The 26,947-nt window shown below is 53.0% G+C and overlaps 1 protein-coding gene across 10 annotated transcripts in view; it reads left to right on the top strand.

The window, feature by feature from the left end:
* PTPRN2 (protein tyrosine phosphatase receptor type N2) overlaps positions 1 to 26,947 on the top strand; it is a 1,017,982-nt gene that overhangs the window by 412,122 nt on the left and 578,913 nt on the right. For all 10 annotated transcript variants that reach the window (XM_045387364.2, XM_045387363.2, XM_045387365.2 and 7 more), the window contains 3 exons: positions 15,692 to 15,913; positions 17,505 to 17,545; positions 20,121 to 20,503. In XM_045387364.2, coding sequence (XP_045243299.2) covers positions 15,692 to 15,913; positions 17,505 to 17,545; positions 20,121 to 20,503 — 646 coding nt within the window. The remainder of the gene's footprint in view (positions 1 to 15,691; positions 15,914 to 17,504; positions 17,546 to 20,120; positions 20,504 to 26,947) is intronic.

Raw genomic sequence — 26,947 nt, 5'->3', positions numbered from 1 at the left:
TAGTGTTGATGGTGATAGTGATGATGATGGTGATGATAGTGTTGATGGTGATGGCAATGATGATGGTGTTAATGGTGATGATAGTGTTGATGGTGATGGTGATGATGGTGATGGTGATAGCAATGATGATGGTGATGATGGTGTTGGTGATGCTGGTGCTGCTGATGGTGATGGAGGGTGTTCCGATGTGGCTGTGTACCTTCATGTATATGTGGTTGTAAAGGCACTTAGAAGCAAAAGCTGTTTTGCATGATTCCCACTGTCTTTGTGAAAACAATGTTGTGGTGAGGTTATCTGCAGGCTTTGCTGATTCTTTAAAGCTTGTACCATTTTGTTTGGAAGACCTTAGGATGACATGTAATTTCAGTAGGCCGGGCTGTGGCAGTTGAGCATGCAGAGTCATGTGAGCTGATGTCTTACTCCAGGCTTTACACATTTAATATCCTGACATTTTGTGTAATTGCCTTATGAGAGCCTACTTGGAGCACTGAAAGCTACTTAAAATGTCATTATAAACTGGCCAGATTGCAGAATTATATGGTGTGGTTGATGGAACACAACGTTTTACTTTGATATTCTTGTTATCTGTGCCCTGTGCTGCAGCCCTTCTTCAACCCACCAGGGCTCACTGGACACTGCAAAACATTCTTCTTCATTTCTCTTCATCTTCAAATGGCGGGTAGTGGATGCTTCTGAGCTGACTCAGCATGTCCATAAAATGCTGTGTGTGTGGTTTGTAGAGGTTACAGGGAGAGGATTCCTAGTACACGCTAACTGTTCTCCCATAAGCTGCCCAGCGACTTAGAATCTTCTCTTGTATACTTATGATTTTTTAAAAGTTATTTTTCATTAATGATAACCTAAAAAGTTTCTTTTTCAGATGAGGGGAAGTAATTTTTGGAATTGGACTTTATTATTCCATTTTGAATGTGGATATTTCTTATTATAGTGATTCTAAGAGGCCCACTGAAAATGCCTCCTGTTCTCTGGTCTTTACCATAAAGAACATGAGGTTTCATTTCAGGGCAGTTGTATTTCTGCTCTCCCATCCATTTAACAAGACTCGAACCAAAGGGAGTCAGTCAAAGGAAAACGGATGCGTAGCAGCCGTAAGAGAGAGTTTCTCTGAGTCGTTAAATGTTACAGCGATGTTAGAAGAGGGGACACAACTTCCTGTCACTGAATACTGAGCATTAGCAGGTAGTAGACAACACACTTACTGTATTTCATTTTCTCAGCAACCCATTCGAATGGGAGTTATTGACTCAGTTTCACACGGAGGAATCCTGAGGCTGGAAGAGGCTGGACAGGGTTCCCTGAGTCCCAACCATGGTGAATGGTGGTGTAGAGCTTGAGCCGGGTTTGGCTGACTCCAGAGAACGCCTGTGTCTCTGCCTTTTCTGGAAGGTTGTGGATCTCTTTGGGTTTCTGCCCTGACATGTGCATTATGCTGTCTTTTCTGGAAGGCTGTGGATCTTTTCTGGAAGGCTGTGGACCTTTTCTGGAAGGCTGTGTATCTCTTAAGGTTTCCGCCCTGACATGCCCTGCCTGTGACCAGCAGGACTCTTATCCCACCTGGACTGGCACAAGACCAAACATGGCGGTGTGGGTGCCTGTCAGGCTCCTGAGGGCCTCCCAGCCCAGCCCAGACCCCACACCTGGAACAAACCCTCCCACGGCTTCTACACCGTGGCTGTGGGGCCACCATCTGTTTAGGTCCCTTTCTTTCTGTCCCCCCGTGTCCAGTCTATTGGCAGACCCTGCGCCACGTGCCTTCCGAGCACACCTGGGATGCTCACTCCTCCCCACCAGCCGGCTCCTCCCCGTACCCCCCACCCACCACCCCTCACCAGATCTGACCAGACCTGGCCTCCTGCCTCTGACCTTGTCTCAGGCCTGCAGAGTGGTTCTTGTAAATTTGTCAATCAGATGATATCCCACTGCTCAGAGCACACCACGGGCTTCTCAGCTCTCTCAGTAAAAATCAAAGCTCTTTGCCTGGTCTGCGAGACCCTGCATATCTGTGGCACCCCCCACCCACCACTCCTCTCCCTCCGTGTCCTGTTGAAATGGGAAAAGTTCCCTTGTCTCCCTCACAGGGTGTGCGATGGAGGTGTGGCTCACTTCTTCAATGCCTCGCTGCTCAAACCTCTAGGGGAGCAGACAGACAGACAGTCTGTGGGCTCAGACCCCACGGCAGTCTAGGGGTGAATGTTTACAGCTCCTAAAGCCCCAGTGGGCGTGTGTTACACACCTTTAATTTTGCCGTCTATAGGTGGCTTGTGTTAGTCAGCTCAATCAGACCCTTGTCTTATCACAGGGACAGAGGGCTTTCTGTATGCTGGGTTCTTGCCTTGGTGTACTGGAAGAATCAGATCATACGTGGGCTTGGAGAGTAAGTGCAAGGTTGTATGGAGTAGAATTAGCTCTCAGCAGATGGGGGAGCCATAAGGGAGATGATTTTCCCCTGGAGTCTGGGTGCTCAGTGGCCTGGGCTCTCCTCAGACAGGCCCTGGCCACACTCTGCATCGTTCCGCTGGTCGATGGCCTGCTGCTGTCTGTCGGTGCGCTCTTGTCCCACCAGTCGGTGGCCTGCTGCTGTCTGTCGGTGCGCTCTTGTCCCACCAGTTGGTGGCCTGCTGCTGTCTGTCCGTCTGCTCTTCTGCCAACGTGCTCCTCTTGACATCCAGCCGCTTGTGTGCCTGCTGTGGGGTCTTGGGGCTTTTTATAGGCACGGGATGGGGGTGTGGCAGGGGCCAGGGTGGTCTTGGGAAATGCAGCATTTGGTGGTGAAGGCAGGAGTGCCTGTCCTCACCTAGGTCCGTGGGGATGGAGCCCCGGCCAGGGACCTGCCCTCCTCAAACCAGCACCTCCCTTCCCACTTCTGTATCATTTAAAGGGAACAGCTCTCCCCTTCCCAGTGCTCCCATATCACTGTGAACTCTCCACGTGGGGGCTGCATTCTGGACACTCTGGCCTCCTGTCTGTTCTTCCAGCCGAACATTCCAGGCAGTTTCTCTCCATGGCGTCAGTGCCTACTGCTACTCCCGCCTGAAGACAGCTTCCCAGCCCCGCCAGGCCCACGCTCACCTTCCTCAGGCCTCTGCCGAAACTTCACCTTCTCAGTGAGGCTTTCTCTGGCAGTGCCGTATGAAGGAGCAGTCCTCCAGCCCCCAGTCCTTCTTACCCTGGGTTATTTCTCCGCAGCATCGATCGCCAGCAGACATTCTGTGCCTTCATGGTTTTATTGTTTCTTTCCCATCTATTCTAACATAGATGGAAGTCACACAAAAGAAAGTTCTTTGCTCATGGATTTATCTCTGCACCTTCAAAGGTAGCTGGTGCAAAGGAGATGTGCAGTAAATGTTTGTGGCAGGAAGGAAGGAAAGAAGGCAGCCAGCAAGGGAGGGAGGAAGGACAGGGAGAAGGAAGAAAGGACGGGAAAGGAAACAAGAGAGAAGAGGGTGGAGGGAGTATTTCACCCCCTGAAGCTCTCATCTGTCCCTGAAGGGGAGGGCGTGGCTCATACCACCCACCACCTCCCCACCCCAGGCAGAGTAGAGAGACTGCCTGCAGAGCGCCTGGAGTAGGACGTGGGGTGAGGAGCAGAAAGGGGCGGTGTGGGCAGGGAGAGGCAGGAGCAGAAAGGCAGGCAGTGTAGGCAGGGAGGGGCAGGAATAGACAGGCTGGTGGTGTGGGCAGGAAGGGCAGGAGCGGAAAAGCAGGTGGTGTGGGTAGGCAGGGGCAGGAGCAGAAAAGCGGGTGGTGTGGGCAGGCAGGGGCAGGGCAGTGACAGGCCCTGGCCTCCTGTATAGGAGGCAGCATGAGGTGCTGAGAGGAACAAACGTTGCTGTAAGCAGGGTGGGATGCACAGAATAATATTTCCCTGCTTCTCGGTGTTGTGTGGGGACCATTTGCTGCGAACTGGCGGGATAATTCCACCAGCACGTTGGGTTGGAAGAACAGAAAGGAGGCCAGAGTGGCTGGGGTGCGACCATCATGGGAGAGTTCACAGGACACGGAGGGAGAGGCGTGCTGGGTCGGGGTGCTGCAGATACGCAGCGTCTCACTGACCAGGAAAGAGGAAAACTTTGCAGGGCTCCATGATCACCCACATTCTTCACTCTGCATGACGGATCTGACCTCAGTAACCCCTCTGGGTTATATTCACAAGGATGGAATTAGAGGGGCTGGAGATGACACTGAGATCTTAAGGAGAAATGGTCTTTCCCCATAGATGCTCCTTGACCTTCTAGAAATGCCCATTGGTTTCTGGGCTCCAGGAGCTGGTGAAGTCTGGGACTCACCTGGGTTAGCTTTGCAGCGAAGGTCAGTGCAGGGGACACAGGAAGGCCCGCCTGCTGCGTCAGTTCCAGATCAGGGCGGCAGAGCTGCCACTTTTCGAGCTGCTGAGGGTGGACATCTCAGCCCTGCATGTCGAGGTTGGAGATTGGGGGACACTCTCGGTGAGCCCAGGTGCTCGAAAATGGAAAGTGCTCGTCAGCTGAATGTCCTGGTTACGTTAGCCTTTACCAGAAACACAGCCTGGATTCAACACTTGTTTAAAAATCTCTCATGAATACATTGATCTATTTTTCCGCCTTGGCCAGTGCTCCTGAAGTCTGAAGGTGGGTCTCGCACACACTGCCCCGCTTGAGGCAAAAGGGCCTGCAGGAAATAGCGTTGCTGCCGGCCAAGCTCCAGCGCTCGGCAGAGCACCCATGGCCGCCTGCGCCCCACGGCCTCTTCCCTCAGATGACTGTGTTTTCTTATCGTTCACGCCCTCAGTGCCACACTACACCACCTAAACCTGGTGTGTCTGTCATGAGGCTTAGCAGACAGCAAAGAGTTGTTTTGCTTACTTTCTGTTCTTATTTTTCATGTATTTTATTTCTTTTATATTTAAAATATATTCTTGCCACTTCTTTTTGTTCAGCATAACTTAGATCCCAAAAATTATAAGGTAATTTTTTTGTGTTTTCAAGAGACATCACTTGGGTTTATCTTTTTTTCTTTGTTTTTAGTTAGACTCTTGCTCTGTTGCTCAGGCTGGAGTGCAATGGCGCGATCTCGGCTCCCTGCAACCTCCACCTCCCATGTTCAAGCGATTCTCCTGCCTTAGCCTCCTGAGTAGCTGGGACTACAGGCGTGCGCCACCACGCCTGTCTCATTTTTATATTTTTGGTAGATGGGGTTTCCACCATGTTGACCAGGCTGGTCTCGAACTCCTGACCTCAGGTGATCCACCCACGTCGGCCCTGCAAAGTGCTGGGATTACAGGCGTGAGCCACTGTGCCCCAGCCGGGTTTATCTTTTTAAAAATCAGTGAGTTAATTGGATTGCCTTTGTTAGAGATTAAAAATAAGAAGGGTATTTTTTAACCTCTTGATAAAAGGTAACATCTTACACATTTTATGTTTTAAGAGTTTATAATGAAAAGATACTAGTTAGATTTAAGTTTATGTCAATGTAGTTGTTAATTTCCAGGGATAAAATATAGGCAGTAATTTACACATTGATGACATCGCTTTATAAAAGTTTGGGGGTTTTTTGGTTGGAACTTGTGTTCCGTGTACTGTAATTGGTGCCAGCTTGGAGAGCAGGTCAGCCCAGATGCTCGTGCACTTGAGGGGAAGACACGTGGCGTGAGATGGGGTGTCGTTGAGTCTCTTCACAGGGTCTTCACAGTGCATTTTCCCTGTGAACTGTTTGCTGCTTGTATCCATTGGTCAAGTATTTCTGGCCTCCAAAACATTTTAGTGTGTCTGTGTTGGTGTGAGAACAATATTGTAGTCCTCAAGAAAACGAAGCTTTGAATTTTCTATTGTTTCTTAGAGTAATGTTTGTTCCCGGGCTTTGATGACAATAAATGCCCGATACAGGTTGGTGCAGTCAGTGGGCAGGTTAGTGGGGGGAGGGACGGATGGAGACTGGGCTTTGACTTTAATGAGAGGTTCATATTTTTTTGAATGTAGGTTAATATTTTGGTTAATATTGTGGCAGAAAATAGTTTCAAAATGCATAATCTTGAATTCGATCTTGAGCAAGTTGGAAGGAACCTGTCAGCTCGTGTCACTGAGCATCTAAGGGGCTCTCTGACTGCGTTCTTTGCTTCTCACCTAAGGATCACAATGAGCTGTGGCAAGAGCTTCTCACGGAGAACCAAGTATTTGTTTTTACAATGGATGGGAAAGGGCAAAGAGAGTGGAAAACTTAAATGATTTCTCATTATCACCTTGTTTCATGATAATAGTTATAATTTATTAAGCACTTACAGTATGCTGGGCACATGCCTCACTTGTCACCATTTTACAGATAGGTAAACCGAGGCATGAAGAAATTAGCGAGCTTGCCCAAAACCACAGACCACAAGCGCTGGGGCCAAGACTCAGGGAACATGGTCAGCCTTTCTTCACGGGAATCCAGCCTGGCAACTCCCAGAGCAGAGCAGCATAAGGATGGATGATTGGATTGATGGGAACTTTAACTATATCTGTGGAAACCAAGGTCCTAGCTGCAGTGATGGAAAGAGAAATGTGAGCTAACACCGTACAGATTCTAGAATCATCAGGCCTGAGAAAGCATGCAGGTGGCTGCAGTCACAGCAGAGGAGCCCCTGGTGGGTCAGCGCTGACAGCTCCACGCCGAGCCTGGCCGCATCTGGCCAGGGTGCCCTGGCTTTCCCGCCGGGCTCGATGGCCTTTCTGCTCACGTTGCCATTTCTTCCTCCCTTCCTGGTCCACCACAGGGCCTCAGTTTCTCAAGGGTGGACGCCTGCCAGTTCCACAGACTCTGTTCCCAGCTCTCTCTGTCAATACAAGCAGGCTATTCGTATGGTTGAGCGTGCTGCTCACTGCACCAGGCTGTACCGGGCACGGCTGCCCCTTTTCACCGTGATGTGAGGGAGGCCTTGCCCAGCCGTGGCATTCTGGAAACGTGGCTTGCTGTGGAATTCCCCTTCAGAGCAGACACTTGGCCTCCGTGTGGGTTTGAGAGGGGAATGAGCATCATTTTGCAGAGTTCAGGGTGTGTCAACACGCCTCTTTGTTTGTGTTAAGCAGGACTCATCCGTGTCGACAGTGACGGTGTTTGCTGTTAGAAACACAGACTGCAGCCTCTTCCCTTCGAGGTGGTGGGAGAAGCACCAGCCTGCCCCGCAGGGAAAGGGCGAGCGCCCCGCCCCGGGACGCGTGGTGATGTCTGCTTGCTTGCTTGCTTTTCTTTTTTTTTCAGTCTTGTTCTGTCGCCCGGGCTGAGTGCAGTGGCACAATCTCGGCTCACTGCAACCTCCACCTCCCAGGTTCAAGCGATTCTCCTGGCTTAGTCTCCTGAGTAGCTGGGATTACAGGCACCTGACACCAAGCCCAGCTAATTTTTGGTATTTTTAGTAGAGATGGGGTTTTACTATACTGCCCAGACTGGTCTCCAACTCCTGGGCTCAAGCAATTCCCCCGCCTCGGCCTCCCAAAGTGCTGGGATTACAGGTGTGAGCCACTGTGTCTGGCTGATGTCATCTTTCTCTTTCTTTTGTCATTTTCCTGTTAGCAACACTGTAGCCACTCTGAACTGAATACCCCAGCCTGTGCACATCATTTTGTAAATCTTGGGGGGCTCAGAAAAGTTTATGTGCGGATCAGTATGGCAAAACATGATTCATTTTCACTGGAAATTCCAAATTCGAAAACATTTAACCTTCTTTGTTGAGAAGTCATGTAATTTTTATTGTTTCACCGTTTGTCAAAATATCACAACTAGCTTTTCAGCCCTCTTAGGAGACACAGGGCCTTGCAGAAGAATGGTTAATGGAACTCTGTTCCAAACTTGCCCCCGCATGGACCACGTCACCTTCTCTGGAGCTGCAGTGGGGTCGTCCAGACAGGCGGTGACCCAGGGCTGCTGCCCGGGGGAGCTCTGGCTGCGGTGGTGGGGGGGACAGTGAGCGCTCTGCAGGGCTCCGACTGCTGGGGGACGGTGGCTGCTCTGCTGCCCTGGGGAGCTCTGGCTGCAGCGGGGGCGGGAGGGGACGGTGATGGCTCTGCAGGGCTCCGGCTGTGGCGGGGATGGTGGCCGCTCTGCTGCCTGGGAGTTCGGGAAGGCGGGGTCTGCCTGCAGACACGTGTCTACAGACACAGGTGGAGGCTCCCAGGCCTTGCGGTGCCGGCTGTGCCAAGCTAGTGTGTGGAGAGTCCTTTTCTCTTTTTTGGGAGGGCAAAAGGGATCTTTGGACTTGGAAGTGAATTTTTCTACGACACTTGGAGGCCGCACCACTTCCTGCGAATTGTGACATCGGAAATAATGGACTTTGCCCCATATGAGGCCTCTGGTCAGGTCGTTACTCCGGGGCCTCCTGCCCCGCTCACCTGACGAGGAGGCCGCTGGGCAGCCGAGCCTGTGTTCACTGGTTCGTGTCCACAGGAAGGACCTTTCCTCAGCAACCTCCACTCACTGCTCACCTCCCTGTCTCCTTCCCTCCGATGAAATTCCATCATGGGGACTGGCGCCCGCTGTGAGCCGTGGCTGGGCTGACTCTGACACACATCTCGGCCGGTGCTAGGCGTGTGTGGGGACATCCCTCACCTCCTAAGCACGGACGACGCTGACTGCTGGGGACGGCCATGCCCGATGCCAAGGGCCCTTCAGGTCTCCCTGCAGCTGTGCCGGCTCCTGCCGCGGGCTCTGGTGCCTCCTGCCAGTTCTCTGGGGCTGTTAGGAACTCGTGGGCAGACACTGGGTTTTCTGGGCTCCGCCTGGTGCAGCCCGGGACCCTGCAGAACGTGGGCTCTTGCCTGTGGCCGCCGACTTTTCCAGACACAGCTCTTCCTCCCCATCCCCGCACTTCCTTATTCCATTTTCTTTGGGATAAGTGAGCCCTTTGTTGCCAGCGTTGGACCTGTGGACATGGACGAGCGAGATAAGACTGCCGCGATGGTAATCGCTGGGAAAGAAAAGGATCTGGGGTGGGAGGAGACTGCAGTGAATGAAAATGGAAAGGTTGCTCTGGGCTCGTGGCTCGGTGGCTCAGTTGCGAGGCTGAGATGGCTCTTCTGATTCTGAAAGCTACAATGAGCAGCACATTTTCAAAGCAGCACCGAGGGCTGTGATACGCACACACCTTTAATTCTGGAGCACATCTTTTATCTTCTCTGGGAAACAGCGTGAGCCTGTCGGCGTGGAAGGAGCCGGGGCACGGGTGCTGTTGACCTGGGACTGTCCAGCCCTTCAGCCCGTTGTCACCTGCAGACAGGAGTGGCGGTGAAGACAGGCTTTGCCGCGGTTTTATGCATGTTTTTGTTTGTGAGAAAGTGAGATGTATTTTCCTGAGTTTGTTGCTGGAAGTTTTCTTTGAAGGCAGCGTTCCGTCAGTGAACGCATGGTGAGGGCTGATGTGTGGGGGTGGTGGGCCCTGGGGGTGCGGAGAAGGGAGGCTGCCCTCCCCTCCAAGCCTCGAGGCTAATGAAGAAACAAAAGAGTAAGCGGCCCCCATGCCAATCCCTGTGTTTCCTGTCTTCTGTTTTAAACGGCAGGTTTATTATGATTTAGGATGGCGAGTCCAAGAGATCTGGGTACAGCTGCTATTGAAACAGCAGTTTGTTACTTACAGATTTCGAGAGGAAGGGGCAGGCCACGCCACGGGTCAATACAGAGATGCACCAGGTTGTCAGGAGGCTGGGCGAGGGCAAGGCAGGGTCATCTGGGACAGGACTGCCCAGTTGGAATAGTTCCAGCCGCTCCGGGGCCAGAGGCTGCCCGTGTCTGGTCCCTGCCGCAGGGTGACTAGGCCAGTGGCCTGGAGTGTGAGCCCACAGAGGCGGAGGTGGGCGTGGGCTCTGGATTGCAGGGTTTGCATGTGGAGAGCCTGCGTGGAGTGGGCGACTGTTCACTATCTGGAAATTGGCTGTCTGTGGGAGGGGCAGCCCCCCAGGGTCAGCAGGGCCCCAGGTGTCAGAGCATCAGAAATGTGGGATTAATACAGACACTTCAACCCGACGGTAAAGAAGCCGCCACTGTGTGCCAAGCAATTCGGAGGCTTTACTGTCGGCCGTAACAGGGGACTCGGCCACCCCAGCAGGGGACGTCGGTGGCAGTGGACGTCCAGCACGCTCCGATCAGAACGCCCGTGTCCGTCACACGTTTCGTGTACAGACTGACTTTAAACGACTCTGTCCGCTTCATCCCGTGCTACACTACGTAGACACGCTGCTGTCTCAGAAACGCCTGTCGTGGACGCTCAGGCCTTTCCGTCAGAGGGTCTTAGTCACCAACAGGAAGTCTGGAGTGGCGCTGACGGGACTCCGTTTTTCACACAGGAAGGTCAGAGGCTTGTGGCTGTGACCCTTTCCACGCGGGACCCTGGTGGGGGGTGTGGCACAGCACAGAGTGTTCAGAAATGAAGCGAAACACTTCAAAAAAATGTGTCCTTACAGCCATGTAGCAAGATGCCCCCGAAGAACGAGCTTCAATTAATGGGTAAAAGAGGCTGCACTGAAAAAATTTCCCCTCAAAGAACTCACGACAGGCTGCCAGCGCTGGTGTTTGGAAAGTCATACGAGTCTAGACGGCCCCAGACACTGACTCCTGTCCCGCGTGTGCAGTGAACGGGGCGCGTGGGCGAGTCTAGACAGTCCCAGACACTGACTCCTGTCCCGCGTGTGCAGTGAACGGGGCGCGCGGGGACCGGGTGCCAGCCCCGCTGCCTCGACGTGGACGAGACAGAGCCTGTGCCGTGGGGAGAGGACAGGACGTGCGGCTGAGTGAACGGGGGTTCCACAGGCAGCGTCACCATCAAGCCCCGTGCAGACACTGCAGGCTGCAGCCCGGGCCTGGTGACGCATTTGGCGCAGACAAAAAAAAACCTAAAATGCCTGAATTTCTTAATTTGTAAAAAGCAGAAATCATTCCTCCGCTTCTAGTGTAGAGGGTTGTGCCGAGATCCCTCTAGGGTGTAGGGTCGCAGTGGGATCCGTCTAGGGTGGAGGGTGGTGGCGGGACCTCCCTACAGTGGAGGGTCCCAGTGAGACCCCAGTGGGGTCCGGGACATTCTGTGTCCCCTCTGCGTCGCTCTGCCAGTGTCGTTTAAGAAGGTAGAGACGTGGCCATGAGCTATCTTACATAAACGTTTATGAGGACAGAGATTTCAACACTGAATACATAAGAAAGTCAGGTTTTCCTTCAAAGCTGGGAAATGGGCCCATCAGTCTTCTTCAGGGTAGAGTCTTTATTGCTGTTGAGGTGGAGTGTACGCACGGCGAGATGCGCAGATCGCAGGTGGACATGACGATGCGCTGGAAGGTGGAGTGTACGCACGGCGAGATGCGCAGATCGCAGGTGGACATGACGATGCGCTGGAAGGTGGAGTGTACGCATGGCGAGATGCACAGATCGCAGGTGGACATGACGATGCGCTGGACACGTGCGCGTGGAATCAGCGGCCACGCTGCAAGGCACACCCTCACACCCAATGCTTCCTCCTGCCCCAGCCCCTCCTGCAGGTGACGCAGCTCTGGTTGCGCTGGGCAGACCTTGCCCATCCTTGAATTTCATCTTCTGTTAACAGGATTCGGTGGATTCTCTGGTGACCGGCTTCTCTCGCTCAGCCTGACTGGTTCTAGGTCTGTCCCCCTTTTTCTCGTCTCTGTGGTTCCTTCTGGCTCAGTGCTGGTGTGGTTGTGGCCTCCTCATCCGCTCTCCTGTTGCCGGGCACGTGGACTTTAGACTCTGTCTGTGGAACTATTAGGAGTCAGGCTGCTACCCCTAGTCTCGTTTGACTCTTGTGGTCATGGGTTTCACTTCTCTCGGGTAAATACTTACAAGTCCAATTTCTGGGTAACACGGAAGATGTCCTTTTGGAAAAGACTTTACTTTCTCTGTTGAAACGTCCTGGTGCCTTTGTTGGAAACAGTCTCCTTGGAGTTGTCATCGTGCCACTTCCTGGACGTGGTGAGTCGGAGGCTCCAGGTCCCTCTAGCCTCTTGCGCCATCCAGGTCACACCTGCAGCTGTTTTATGAACCCTACCTTGAAGTGGTAATAAATTTTCCTTACTAACAATCAGTTGTTTTTTAGATACAGTAAGAGGAGAAAAGAAGGCGGTCTTTCTTGTTTATGTAACCACATATTTACCCTTTCGGAGCTTTTTGGCTTCTCCCGTAGCTCTGGGCTTCTGTCTGGTGTTTCTCTTCAGCCTTGGTTCCTCCCAGCACTTCCTGTGGTGTGGCCCCTGGGACCCGCTGTCCCAGCTTTGTTCACGTACGTGATATGAAAATGTCCCTCCTTCGCCCTCTCATTGGAAGGATATTGTCATTGGATATAAACTCCTGGATTGAATGATTTTTCTTTCAACCCTTCAAATGTGGCATTCGTTATCTGTAACGTCAAATGCCTGACTATGCACGTTGTATCAAACACATTGTTCTTACAGGACACATGGTGTGTCTGGCGGCCTCTGAGCTCCAGGACCCTTTCCATTCTTGTGTGTGGAACGTGTCTTCCCCCCGCCCCGACCCCAGCTGCTTCCTAGGGATATTCTCCACCTCTGGCTTTCAGCAGCTTGGCCAAAGTTACAGCGTGCTTATCCTTGCATTTTATTATCTTGGAACTGAGTGACTGTCTTGAGTCCCTGAGCGAATATTCTTCCCCAGATTTGAGAGACGCCTGGGCTTTCTTTCAGGTGTTTCTTGTCCCGTTCCCTCCGGACTCCAGCAATAGTGCAGCGGCTTGGCCTGCCCCAGGGGTTACTGAGGTTCCGCGGAACGTCTCCCATTCCGCTCTTCCAGCGGTGATCACTTCTATGATCTGTCCTCAGATTCACAAACCGTTTCTTCCGTTATGTCCTTCCGTAAGATTTTAAAGTTCGGACGCTCTGCTCTTCACTTACAGAATGTGTATCGGATTCTGTTTTAAGTTCCCCACTCTGCTGAGTCAGTGGGTGCACCCGTCTCGCCGTGGCTACAGCAGCTCCGCGAACTGCCTTATCTCCTCGCTCTATCATCGACTGCCCTATTCTCGATTTTCCATTCTGTTTTTCTGCCTCCTCCTGCATCTGTTGCTGCTTGTCTGAAGCGGGGGCCTAGACCCTGCTACCTTCCTTTAAGGGGCTTTTCCGGCAGCAGTCACATTCTTGGACGAGGCTTCGACCCTGCGTGCCTGTGTTTAGATGTCATCAGAGTTGGTTCATGCTAGTGGCGTTTCCTCTGAGGACGTGGCCTCTGTGTTTTCACCTACACACAAGAGGGGCTCTGCCATGTCTCCACATGGCATGCAGGATTCCTGTTCCCCACACCGTGCACTCTGCCGCTGCCCAGCACTCAGCCTGGGGCGCCACTGTGGCCCTGTGTGCAGGACGCCCTTTGCAAAGACCGTCGACCAGGTGCTCCATCCCTCCATTCCAGTTGCCTCACCAGCCCTACCTTTGACCCCAGCGTCAGCCTGGGGGACTGTCTTGCACCTGCTCTTACACCTGTCCAGAAACCGTGAGTTGTGATGTGGATAAGTGCACGGCCCCTCCACTGTCTTCACTCGGTGATCTCTGCTGCTCTGCACGAGATGGCTGAGCCGCGTGGGAGCCAAGGGCCTGGGTTCCCTCTCCCCCAGCACCCCTGCTTCCCCGGCCTCTCTGTCCCGGATCCCTGGGGGTGCCGGCCCTGTGACAGGCCCCCACCCTCCACCCCATCTTACTGGGCACTCATGGAGACCCAGCATTGGGGAGGAGCGCCCAGGTCAGGCACTGGGGGCAGGCACCCCCAGAGAGAATTTCTGTCGCTTCTTCTCTGATTATAAAAGTAATCACATTACTTTTATTTTACGTCATCATTATCATTATTTTACATTGTCATTATCAAGTGAACAAACAAGCAAAACACAGATGAACTGTACAGAGAGGGCCTGCGGTCGAGGCTGGTTTATGTGGGATGTAACCGGAGGCCCCCACCCACCTTCATCACAGCGAGGGGCTTGGTCTCCACCTGCACTATTGGGAGGGGTGGGGACATGTGGAGTGTAAGGGTGTGTGCGGGGTCTCAGAAACAAGGATAGAGGGTGAGGGGCTTTCCACCTGTGTCACACTCAGCCTAGATCTTAAGGGTCTTTTTTTGGAAAATGGCGTCTTCGGATGAAGCACGTTTCCACTACGTTTAATCAATAGTCGCGGCTTTTGCCTTCACAGGAGGGTTTGTCTGACATCCTCATCTCCTGTCTCTACCCAGGTGACAGCCGGGGGCGTCCTTGCCACAGCTAGAGGCAGAGGCTCACTCCAGGGGCTCGGGATGGGCCATGCACTGTGGGCCCCGAGTTCCTCCCACTCAGGCGTTCCTGAGCCCCCACAGAGCAGGGGTTCCCCTGGCCCCCAAGCCACTATCATCTCTGTATTCTTGTTGTTAGCTAGACTTCCAGCAGAGGCTTGAGGGGCTGGCTTTGGAAGAAGGCTGCATCTGGCCTCCCGAGTTATCCATTCACTTACAAATGTATTTTCACACACAGCACATGGGCAGCTGGGGCCACCGTGTCGTGTTTAGGATGCGCTGGTGGCCAAAGTCTCTGGAGGCTTTTCTCTACTTGTTGTAGCAGGAGAAAGTGTGGAATAACAATGGCTGCCCGCTTCTGTGGTGCTCTTCAGTACCAGGCAGGGTGTGCTGGGCAGGGTGTGCTGGGGGCAGTGTGGGGGGCAGGGTGTGCAGACAGGGTGTGCTGGGGCAGGGTGTGCTGGGGCAGGATGTGCGGCCTGGGTGTGCTGGGGCAGGGTGTGTTGGGGCAGGGTGTGCGGCCTGGGTGTGCTGGGCAGGGTGTACTGGGAGCAGTGTGGGGGGCAGGGTGTGCGGCCTGGGTGTGCTGGACAGGGTGTGCTGGGGGCAGTGTGGGGGGCAGGGTGTGCGGACAGGGTGTGCTGGGGCAGGGTGTGCGGCCTGGGTGTGCTGGGGCAGGGTGTGCTGGGGCAGGGTGTGCGGCCTGGGTGTGCTGGGCAGGGTGTACTGGGAGCAGTGTGGGGGGCAGGGTGTGCAGCCTGGGTGTGCTGGGGGCAGTGTGGGGGGCAGGGTGTGCGGCCGGGTGTGCGGCCTGGGTGTGCTGGGGCAGGGTGTGCGGACAGGGTGTGCCGGGCAGGGTGTGTTGGGAAGGGTGTGTTGGGAAGGGTGTGCCAGGCAGGGCAGGGTGTGTTGGGAAGGGCAGGGTGTGCTGGGGCAGGGTGTGTTGGGAAGGGCAGGGTGTGCTGGGGCAGGGTGTGGGGGGCCGGGTGCGTTGGGAAGGGTGTGCCGGGCAGGGTGTGCTGGGCAGGGTGTGCTGGGCAGGGCGCTGTTCTTGCCAGGCATTGTTTCTCCTTCTGCCAAGTGAGGGGGACATGGCTCATTCCATTCTTTTATCATCTGGAGGACATGGTGAAGTTGCCCAGCCCGTCTCTCTTCCTGGCTTGGTCATTCCAGTGTTTTCTGGAAGTCGTGCTTTCCATCCTCTTGAGCGGGTGGATGAGTCTGTTCTTCCGTTCTATGGGCTTTCCACCTCCAGGGAACTGAACCAGTGATGGCCGCAGGGTCAGGTGGATTTGAGATTCAAGTCCAATATCCCAATATTCTCTGAGTGCTGGCCTGCACCTGGCCCTAGGTGGCCACTGCCTTGGGACGCCACAGATGCCGCCACACCCCTGCAGCCCAGAGGCCCTTTGCATTCGTCCACCCACCATGTCCTCGTGTTTGTGTGTGCCCCTAGGAGCACGGATTCACACTCTCCTGAAGGACCTGCAGAGGCAGCCGGCTGAGGCGAGGGGCCTGAGTGACCTGGAGCTGGACAGCATGGCCGAGCTGATGGCTGGCCTGATGCAAGGCATGGACCACAGAGGAGCTCTAGGCGGCCCTGGGAAAGTGGCCCTGGGAGAGTCTGGAGAACAGGCGGATGGCCCCAAGGCCGCCCTCCGTGGGGAAAGCTTTCCAGGTGACTCCAGCGCCATGGGTGCCCACGCCCAGGGGTGCTGCGGGGAGGGGAGGCCTCAGGGCTGTGCGGAGACCGCTGGCTCACCAAGTGCAATGTGGGCTTTCTGCTGGGGAGATGGGGATCTGTATTAATGATTTTTTATCTGTTTGAACTTTTGCCTCTAAAAGCTTTCTTAACAGACTAAGCCTACCAGAGCAATTATGTTGAACGGCAGATTGCTCTCTGTGAGGAGGTTTCACTCCTCCACGCTGAGGCTCAGAGTCAGGAAAACAGGCGTGATGAGAAGTGTTGTGTTTGGACTGTGTACCAGTGAATATTGTGAAATATTTAAATAGCAGAGTGAGAGGGGATCATTCAAATGTCTGTGTGTGTTGGTCCTCTGAGGCCGCTGGGGAGGCAGAAAGCAGCCCCCTGGCACCCCAACCCAGCAGCAGCCAGAGCCCTGTGGAGGCCCCGTGGGCCAGGTGGCACTTCTGCGGCCTGATGGCTTCTCGCAGCGTGGAGATGCAAGAAAGCGCCTAGCTCAGCTCCCCACACATGGCTGGCCCACGAGTACATGCCGAAAACCAAATGACAGACGTGCCCCTCTCTCCGCACGGGTGCAGGGGGGTCCTGCTGGAAGCTGGAAGCCTGACTTGGCTGATGGGCAGGGTGCAGGGGAGGGTGGAACTGCACCCTGGTAGGGCCTGTGTTAGGCGGCGGCCCAGTGGTTGAAGGAATCAGGACCCGCACCAGGGCTAGGAGGGACGTAGGAGGCCCTGGTGTGCGTGCTGTCCCCAGGGGTGACGGTTCAGGTGCCATGAGTCACGCACCTTTGGGCACTGCAAGTAGGATATTTATTATTTTATTTTATTTTATTTTTTTGAGATGGAGTCTTGCTTTGTCACCCAGGCTGGAGTGCGGTGACACAATCTCGGCTCACTGCAACCTCCGCCTCCCGGGTTCAAGTGATTCTCCTGCCTCAGCCTCCCAAGTAGCTAGGATTACAAGTGTGTGCTACCATGCCCAGCTAATTTTTTGTATTTTTAGTAGAGATGGGGTTTCACTATGCTGGCCAGGCTGATCTCCAACTCCTGACCTCAAGTGATCCGCCCACCTTGGCCTCCCAAAGTGCTGGAATCACAGGCGTGAGCCACCGCGCCCGGCCGGGATACCTGTTTAGAGAGAAACATTGACCCCAGTGAAATAACCTAAGTCAGTGGATTCTGAAGCCATCTTAATTGTGAGGTGGTTTTGGTGAAGGCTTCACTTTGCTTTTTTGTGATGTGAACCGCTGGGTACGATGGGTTTTCTTGCCGTGAGTTAACATTGACGATCATGTGAGACCCACAGAGCCGGGCGAGGTCATGGTGGGTGCCTTCACATCTGCCATTTAGCTCCTCGGTCCCCTCCTCCCTCCTCTTTTGCGAAGTTTATAGAATGCCATTTTGTGCTATAAACAGAAAAGGTTCACTCTATGGCAGGACTTAGTCCAGCATCATCACACCTCACCTTTCATATGGAGGGGTCTGCGTGGTCACCCTTTTTACATCTGTGACACCTGTGATGACATTCTTGATGAGGGTTTTGGTAACACTGGTGTCTTTTACAGATGACGGAGTTCAGGACGACGATGACAGACTTTACCAAGAGGTAAGATGATGTCTGTGGTGTTTGTTTCATGTTAAATGTGGAAGTCGGTGATCTTTTTTTCATAGTGTGGGAACATTTATGAAATACAAAAGTTTTTTTTCCCAGAAAGTTACGGAGAAACCCCTCATAATCTCCAAATTGAAAAACAGTATAAAGAGAACATACAAAAATTGGTATATTTGGATACGAAATATCTTTTCAAATTATAACCGAATTTATCTATGGTAGACATATGAAAATCATGGTAAATGCAAAGAAGAAAATTAATATTTCCTGGAATTTCCCCCTCGCTTTGCTCATTTGATGCCTCCTGCACGTGCGGATTCCTGAGGGGTTCAGTGCACTCACACCTGGCTGTCCTGTGTGGCATCGCTGGCCACATGTGGCCATCTAAACTACATTTAAATTGATTAAAATTAAATAAATAAAGGATGCAGTGCCTCGGCTGCACTGGGCTCAGGCCAGCGGCCTGTTAGTTGCATGTGGCTCATGGCCAAGGCACTGGATGCCACAGGCAGAGGACGCTCTGCCATCCCAGAGCCCCCACGGGCAGCGCTGCTCCGGAGGCAGCTGGAAGAAGGGCCCAGTCACAGGTGATGTCCACGTGCTAGACGCTGGCCTTCCCCGTTAAGTCGGTTAGCCTTAGTTTCTCCCCCTTTAAGAACCTTTGGTCATTAATACAAGGCCGAAGGATGAAGAACCGTCCTAAGCAACAGCAGTGACGTTGAGTGGCTCTGGGAAACCCAGTTTTGGGGGTGGAGAAAGAAGAGACTTTGGTTAGTCATTTTCTCCTCAGATTCTCTTAGTGGTTTGTGGTTCTGTGCCTGTTGGCAAGTACAGGAAGAAAATATCAGCAGTTCTTATTTCGAATTTCCATCAGAAATGGTGGGACCTGCTGTCTGAGCTGTGGAGGGAGAAGTGGGGCTGAGAAACACATTTCCTAATTTAGGGAGTCGGGGAGACCCCGCCCTCCCACCTGAGGGGCAGGGAGCGCTCCGGGGGCTGCTGTTAGCCGAAGACTCCCTGACTTTTAGACCACAGAGACTCCCTGACTTTTAGACCACAGCCTTTTCAGCCTCCATGTGTGGAATTTTGATTTAGTTCTGTTTGGGGTATATTTTCAAGCTATTCTGTTTCTCAAAAAAGGGTATGTGAGTGTTGTATTTTCTGACCTCTTATTTATTTAAAAACATCTTTCTTCTCACATGAAACACAATTTGACAATATTATGCCTTTTCCTAGCTCTGTTGAGTGACGTCAACGGCTACGTCCTGTTGTCATTGAGGATCCGAAGTTGAGCAGTGTTTTTATCACACTACTATTTTGTTTAAATTTTTAAAAACACAAAAGGAAAAGTTGTACTTTGTAGCCAAAATGGGAATAATTGCCTCTATAGTCCTTCCTTAATTTTCTTAAAAGTGTGTTTTGGCAAAGTGAGTTGTAAAGCGAATCAGATTTTCCTGTTTCCGTCTAATATAATATTGAGGATATAATTTCATGGTTGGAAAAAACCTGCCAAGTAGACATAAGACTCTTGGCACCACATGCACCAGAAGGTGTCCGAGGGCTGCCTGGCACGTGCCAGCGGCGGGAGCAGCCCCGTGTTTCTTAGGAAGCAGTGTGGGGTGCCTGGGAGTGCAGCGCACCCGGGGGTGGAGATCACGTCTTTGACGGCCCTTCGACCTGAGTTCCAATTCTGAATCTGATAAGCATGACCTTTGTGATCTGGTACCAATAATTTGATATTTAACCTCTGTAAACCCCAGAGTCTACAAATTAAAGGCGAAACTCACCCTTTTTTAATGGGGTTGGAGTAGTAATTAAGTGAGAACCCACACAAAGCAAGTCCGTATCCGACACGTAGTCAGCAGAGGTGCCGAGGGGGTCCGAGGGATGGCTCGTCCGGGAAAAGGGGATCCGGCTGGGAGAGCGCTGCCCATGTGGGAACCACAGATGCCTCAGGTATCGTTAGAATCAATTACACATCCCTGTGACGTGCCCACTCGTGGGTTCATCGCTTTGTGCCTCCGTCTCCCCTTCTGTGAACTGGGGTTACTGAGGGTTCCCTGCCCATAGGCTTACGTGAGGACTCAGTGTGTTCATGCATATAACACATTTAGGACCGCGCCATTGTGTGCTGGAAGAGCTCAGTCGATGCAAATTTATTATTATTATTATTATTATTAAATGGTGTTCATTGCTTCTAGAGGGCTGGGATGGGATCTTGATATCACACAGTTTATTTTTCAAAATATCAGTGCCAAAGACCTACACAGACTCTACAAAATCTGATTCTTCAGAGAGGTGTGTGTGTGTGCATGTGTGTGAGGGGGTTAGAAGGGAGGAGAGAACAGCACGCAATTGATTTGGATACTCAGCACCCTCACACCCCATGCTCACCTAGATGTCATTCTAAATGTAGACTGAACACACTTTGCCTTCCTCCCCCACTCTCCTTCCAGGCTGCCCATGTCATCCCCATGGTGACTCTGTCCCGGGCAGCTGTTGATTGATTGCATGTGTCACCTCAGCATGCCTTTTGCAGATGTCCCTCACAGAATGTCCTCTCTTCCAGGTCCATCGTCTGAGTGCCACACTCGGGGGCCTCCTGCAGGACCACGGGTCTCGACTCTCGCCTGGAGCCCTCCCCTTTGCAAAGCCCCTCAAAATGGAGAGGAAGAAATCCGAGCGCCCTGAGGCTTCCCTGTCTTCAGAAGAGGAGACTGCCGGAGTGGAGAACGTCAAGAGCCAGACGTATTCCAAAGACCTGCTGGGGCAGCAGCCGCATTTGGAGCCCGGGGCAGGCGCGTTTGGGGAGCTCCAAAACCAGATGCCTGGGCCCTCGGAGGAGGAGCAGAGCCTTCCAGCGGGTGCTCAGGAGGCCCTCGGCGACGGCCTGCAATTGGAAGTCAAGCCTTCCGAGGAAGAGGCACGGGGCTACATCGTGACAGACAGAGAGTGAGTAGCAGCCCTGGCTCAGGTCCTGTGTGCCGAGGGAGGGCTGGTCCCAGCAGGCTGGAGGTGGGGTGCCTCCTTGCTGTGGGGGATGCGTATGCTTTTAAGTGTCTTTAACTGAATAATGGGGTGCAGGCATCTCTGGAGTCTCAGGCGCGAGGGCGGCCAGGTGCCTGGCCGGTGGCTCCTCCTGGTGCTTCTGAGCTGGGTTCCAGAGCTTGAGAGCCATTCTCTGAAGTGCATCAAACAAAACCAAACCAAGCACATCCCTTCCTGGGTTCTTGGTCCTGACTTGTTATCTGCAGGCAGCGCCTGTCTGCGGGTCAGAATCACCTTCAGCGGGGGCCAGGAAGGCTGGGGTCTCAGGACAGGCAGGTGTACAGCAAGGCCTGGGCACGGCTGGCACAGGAATGCGGGGTGGGACGCTGCCCCGGAAACTGCTGCGCGCCGGACTCCTGCCTGTTAGGAAGGACTCCAGGTACTTTATCTGTTTTGCACCAAAGTGGCCCAAATATCCTGGTGTGGGCGCCCTTCAGAGGGAAGAAGGAGCTTCACAGCAGCGAGGCTCTTTCCCCACCCTCATGTCGATCTGAACTTAACGAGTCTCAGAATTCAAACATCACGGGCCCGGCAAGGCACAAGTGGCTGGCCCGTTCTCAGGACACCCCGTTAATGCATCCGACATTTGATGCTTTGCTTTGTACAAGTTTTGTGTTTTCTTCCAGTGAAGGAAGTGGTGTTTCAAAGAGAAGGACGTGTCTGCCTGGCTATACACACCCACACATGTGTACGTGTGCGTGTATATGACTGTATGTTGGGTAAATGTGTGCATGTATATGAGTGTGTGTTGGGTAGATGTGTGTGTATCTGTGCGTGTGTATGAGTGTGTATGTGGGGTAGGCGTGTATCTGTGCATACGCATGTGTGTGTATATGAGTGTGTGTTGGGTAGATGTGTATCTGTGTGTGTGTGCGTGTATATGAGTGTATGTTGGGTAAATGTGTATCTGTGCATATGTATATGAGTGTGTGTGTTGGGTAGATGTGTGTGTATCTGTGCATCTGTGTATATGAGTGTATGTTGGGTAGATGTGTGTGTATATGTGCGTATGCATGTGTGTGTATATGAGTGTGTTGGATAGATGTGTGTGTATCTGTGTGTGTGTATATGAGTATATGTTGGGTAAATGTGTGTGTATCTGTGCATATGTGCACGTGTGTTTATATGAGTGTGTAGCATAGACGTGTATCTGTGCGTGTGTGTATGTGACTGTGTATGTTGGGTAGACGTGTATCTGTGCATATGCATGTGTGTGTGTATATGAGTGCATGTTGGGTAGATGTGTATCTGTGCGTGTGTGCATATGAGTGTGTGTTGGGTTGTATATAAGTGTTGGGTTGATGTGTATCTGCATATTTGCGTGTGTATGTGTGTATGAGTGTGCATGTCAGGTAGATGTGTATTGGTTTGTGTGTATGTGTGTGTGTATGAGTGTGCGTGTCGGGTAGACGTGTATCAGTTTGTGTGTATGTGCGTGTGTGTATGTGTGTGTGTGTCGGGTAGATGTGTGTCAGTTTGCGCATATGTGCGTGTGTGTATGAGTGTGCATGTCAGGTAGATGTGTATCGGTTTGTGTGTGTGTGCATGAGTGTGCGTGTCGGGTGGACGTGTGTCGGGGTGTGTGTGTATGAGTGTGTGTCGGGTAGATGTGTGATGTGGATCTGTTCGGGTATTTCTTCCTTGGTGAAGAAGCCCCTCTCGTTTTGAGGATTATTTGCAGCGGAGGTGGGAACTGCCTTACAACTAGAACCCATCTGTTTTGCGGACTCTGCGAGCCTCCCAGTGCTCCGGCTGGTGCTGTGGCTGTGCTGGAGACACCACATTCCATCAGGGAGAATTAGCTGCGTATCATAATTGGGCAGAAATATTTTATCTTGAGCTCAAACCACAGAGTGTGTATCATAGCCAAATTAAAATTTAAGACAATTTTCAGCTGTAAGTGATTATCTTAGTTGTATCTTTAGGTAAGTGGTAAGCAGCGGAAACTTGAAGCTTATGCTAAAATATGGACTCCATTTTCTCAGGACTGCTTTACATAAGTCAGGACGAGCTTTCCCTTTTCCAGGCTCTTTGCTTGGATGTGGCTTCCCACGTGTCTGTCTGTGCCTTTGCTCTCCTGTTTGTAGCGTCAGGAACTTCTCGTGGCTGTTCACTTCTTTGCTCTCAAGCCCAGCGGAGAATCACAGGCAGGCCCTAAGTGATGTGTTCTGAGGCTGCGTGTCTGCACCAGCAGGGCCAAGGGGAGGCGCCTGCCTCAGCACTGCGTGACGCAGACCATTATCACGACGCAGACCATTATCACGACTGATTCCTATGGGTGGTCAAATGCCCTGTGCTGTGGATGTCTCCCTCCCTAGGAAACACTGCTGTGTGTGTGGTGTGTCTTATGTGATGTGTGTGTGGTATGTAGTGATGTGTGGTGTGGTATGTGTTGCATGTGTATAGTCTGGTGTAGGTGTGGTATAGTATGTTGCATGGTGTGGTGTGTATTGTATGTGTGTAGTGTGTGGTGTGCTGTGTGGTTTGTGTTGTGTGGTGTGTGGTGTGGTGTGTGTTGTATGTGTGTGGTGTGTGTGCATGGTGCACAGTGTGTTGTATATGTGGTATGTGTGACACGTAGTGTGTTGCATGGTATGGTGTGTGGTGTGTGGTGTGGTGTGTGGTGTGGTGTGTGTTGTATGTGTGTGGTTTGTGGTATGCTGTGTGGTTTATGTGTTGTGTGTGGTGTGTGGTGTGTGTTGTATGTGTGTGGTTTGTGGTGTGCTGTGTGGTTTGTGTTGTGTGTGGTGTGTGGCGTGGTGTGTGTTGTATGTGTGTGGTGTGTGTGCATGGTGCACAGTGTGTTGTATATGTGGTATGCATGACACGTAGTGTGTTGCATGGTGTGGTGTGCGGTATGTTGTGTGTGTGTGTTTGGTTGCCTGTGTCTCCTCACCCTGTGCTGGAGCCCTCTTTTCTCCCGGAGGCCCCCACGTTGTGTTTTTGGACACTGCGTGGTTCCCTGCAGGTGTCCTGGGGACTTGACCCACCGTTGCCGGGGGACGGCTGGGGTAGGAGAGTGCCCCAGAGAACCACGTGATCCGGTCATTTTAAGGGCTTTCCACATGGGCACCGAGGGGTTCACCCAGACAGCGGAAGGCTGGTGTGGTTTCCTAGGGAACCTGCAGAGCCGACAGTCCTGTGCCATTCCTGCTCGTGGGCTCACCCTGGAGGGAAGGACAGCAGGGGCCCTGTCCGCAGCAGCCTCGCACTTTCTGGGGAAGGAGACCCATCACAACGGGTCATTTCCTGTCTGCACTCGCGACTTTCCAGTAGAAAAAAGCTAGGGTTTTTCTTTGCATTGGAGTTTATTTTCTTGTAGTGGGTTTGCCGGCCATGCTTTGGGACTGGAATATTTACCTCCTACAAGCAATGGGTTAAAGAAAAAAAAACCATCATGTTATCTTGGCTGACTCTTCCTTTGCGACTTCAATTGGTTGGAAGCTATCTGGTGAAGACAGCACAGCTTTTTGTCAGCAATTTGTGCCGCTGGGGCAAGGTGCACTGCACGAGGTGAGGTCTCCGTGAGGTCCCCTCTCTTCTTGCAAAGAGATTGAGGTTTTTGCCCTATTATCAGACTAATAATTTGTGATTCTCTTGGGCAGGTTTTCACCAGATTTCAGCTTAAACCTGGACAGATCAGCTATTAATTTCTAAGACGCAGATGGCATTCTTTAAAAAAGGGGGACTTTTGTGGTTTTGGTTGTCCCACGGAAAGGAGAGGAATGTGGTTGAGAACTCGGTGTCACCTCAGCACCCACATGCTCTTCGTGCTGAGGTTCAGGTGGGAGGATGGTAGGGCTCAGCTTTTCCAGGCATGATTTTCTCTCTCACATTTTCTGATGGACAGAGTAATCCTTTGCCATTTACATTTTTATCCTTTTTACAAACTAAAGGGAGTCTTGAAGACTGGACGAAGGGCAGGACAGCCGCCCCAGTCCTCCAAGGACAACTTTAAAAAGATTTCATGTTAGGCTTCCAGGAGGAATCACAGGACGGACACCAGGTGTAGGGAGGAGGGAGCCCCTTACCTCTCAGCAAAGAGGAACCTGCCTTCTAAATCCAGAGACAAGAGCTTCAGAGACCAGAGCTCATGCGCACACGACTCCCTCTGCCTACCCCAGACCCCTTTGGATTGGGATGTATTCTGTGGAACGACCACGCTGAGCCAGTGAGGTGAATTTTGGGGGAGTGAAACCTGTAGTCAGGAAAACATGGGGGCTGAGGCAGAGGCTTGAGTCTGGGGTGGCGGCCACAGTGCTGCTGGAGAAGGTGGCCTGGGCCCTTGACCCACAGAAGTCCGGTCAGTGGGTCCGTGGCAGCCCCGAGACCTGGAATGTGGCAGATGCCCCTGTGCTTGGGTTTCCTGGTCTCTGGAGTGGCAGCTGCGGTGTGTGGCTCCTGGGCTGTGGGGAGAAGAACTTGGCACAGGCAGAGCAGAGCCCGGGGTGCGTGCAGAGGAGAACGCAGGGCACACGCAGAGCAGGGCCCAGGTGCCCGGATGAGCAGCCTCTGTCAGCAGTGGGAAGAACACAGTGTTGCTTGAAAGAGGAGGGGCCGATAGATTTCCACGAGGGGAAGCTGGAGAGGTTGGAGCTCTGAGTCTTGCGGGGACGCTGGCTGAGGGAAGAATGTGCAAAAAGTGGCATGGGGCACCGCTGACCTCTCCGATGCCTCTCGGCACTCCGAAGGGAGACAGATGCAGCTGAAATGTTTCTTCCTTCAAGTTTTCCTTATGACACAACTTCCTTGCACCTCGGAGAAGGCAAGCAGCAAAATGGCAGATGGTGCCGGGCCACCGTTAGGGGCTGCCGCGTGGGGGTTCTGTGGGGGTTCAGTTGGAATGTGGAATTCAGAGAGGCCGGCGAAGGCAGGGACCCGCTGGCCAGGGAGAGGAACTTTGGAACCAGAAGTCTGGAAGGAGGTGGGGGCTTCAGTCTCTCTATCTGCCACCCTCGGTGGGGGCCCTGGTCCCGCAGGTTCACCCCAGCCCCTTCCCCAGCTCACTGTGAGATGTGAAATGTGAAACCCACCGAGTGCTCAGTAACCACTGGCCACTCTCCGGGGGACTGGTGTGATGGAGAGGAAGTTCCCATCCCAGTGACTGCCCAGGAGGCCTCACCGCTCAGGAGCCCCTCAGGGGTTCAGTGAGAAGAACGAACTGCGAGAACCAGCGGGGCGTCAGGACGGTGTAGCCGGGGTCCGGGTGACGCTTCCTGCTCGTCCTTCCTTGTGAGAGTGAAGGAAACCCTGAGGATGCTGAGGGTGGATTCTGTGTCTCTGGCACCAGGGCAGATTTCGGGAGTTCTGTCCTGTTCTTCAGTCTCCACACTGTGTTGTAACTTCCTGTTCAGAAAGCGTGGTCCTCACCTCTGCAGAGGCCCCTCCTGAGGGTGGACAGGCCCGGCCTTGTCACTGCTCCTCTTCGATCTGTGGTCTCAAAATAATATCTTTAGCATGATGGATTTATTACCATTTAAGAAGATTTCAGGTAGGCTGGGAGTATAGCCCCGATGGGTAAAAATGGTCACGGTTGCTTTTACATTAGAATAGAAGAAGGTGAGAAAGGATGGCATGGGGCGGGGCAGAAAAAAGAGGAAGAAGAAGGAAACAAAAACTCCCAAACCTCAGCATCACCAGCAATCCAGCCCATCCTGCTGGGGGGTAGCCACGGGAAGCTGCGAGGCGGTGGGGGGCGGCGTGGGAGGGACTCGAGGCAGGGCCGCGGCCGTGGGAGGGACTCGAGGCAGGGGGGCGGCCATGGGAGGGACGTGAGGCAGGGCCGCGGCCGTGGGAGGGACTCGAGGCAGGGGGGCGGCCATGGGAGGGACGTGAGGCGGGGGGGCGGCCGTGGGAGGGACTCGAGGCAGGGGGGTGGCCATGGGAGGGGCGTGAGGCGGGGGGGCGGCTGTGGAGGGGCGTGAGGCAGGCCCTTCCTTCCAGCTCTGAATCGTGGGCTGTGGGGGCTGCTTCCTGCCAGCTCACTGGGCCTTGGTGCCCCCAGCTGTAAAGTCAGATACCTGTTTATGGAACGCCCTGTGCCAGTGGAGACCCAGGAACGCCTCTGGAAGATGAGAGATTCAAAGATAAACAAGTAATTTTCCCCTGAAGGAAGTCGGAAGCCTCTGAGTTTAACTTGCCGGTTGTTTGGGATTTGAGTGCGGGAAGCTGTAGACGCCCTGGTAAGGGCCACAGAAATGTCATTGTTCGAGGGTGGAAATAGCTTTAACCAAGTCCCCAGACCCCTGAATTAAGACTTGCAGAATCTCTGGTCATCACTGGAGCCGCAGTTTTACCTGCAAACTCCAGTTTGTGGACCTTGTTCTGCTCTCCCTCCTGTGTTCTCAG

Source organism: Macaca fascicularis, chromosome 3 (genome assembly GCF_037993035.2).
Source record: "Macaca fascicularis isolate 582-1 chromosome 3, T2T-MFA8v1.1".
In the NCBI taxonomy this organism is placed as follows: Eukaryota; Metazoa; Chordata; class Mammalia; order Primates; family Cercopithecidae; genus Macaca; species Macaca fascicularis.
Note: the sequence above shows the minus strand (reverse complement) of the source record. Positions and strands in the feature narration are given on the sequence as shown.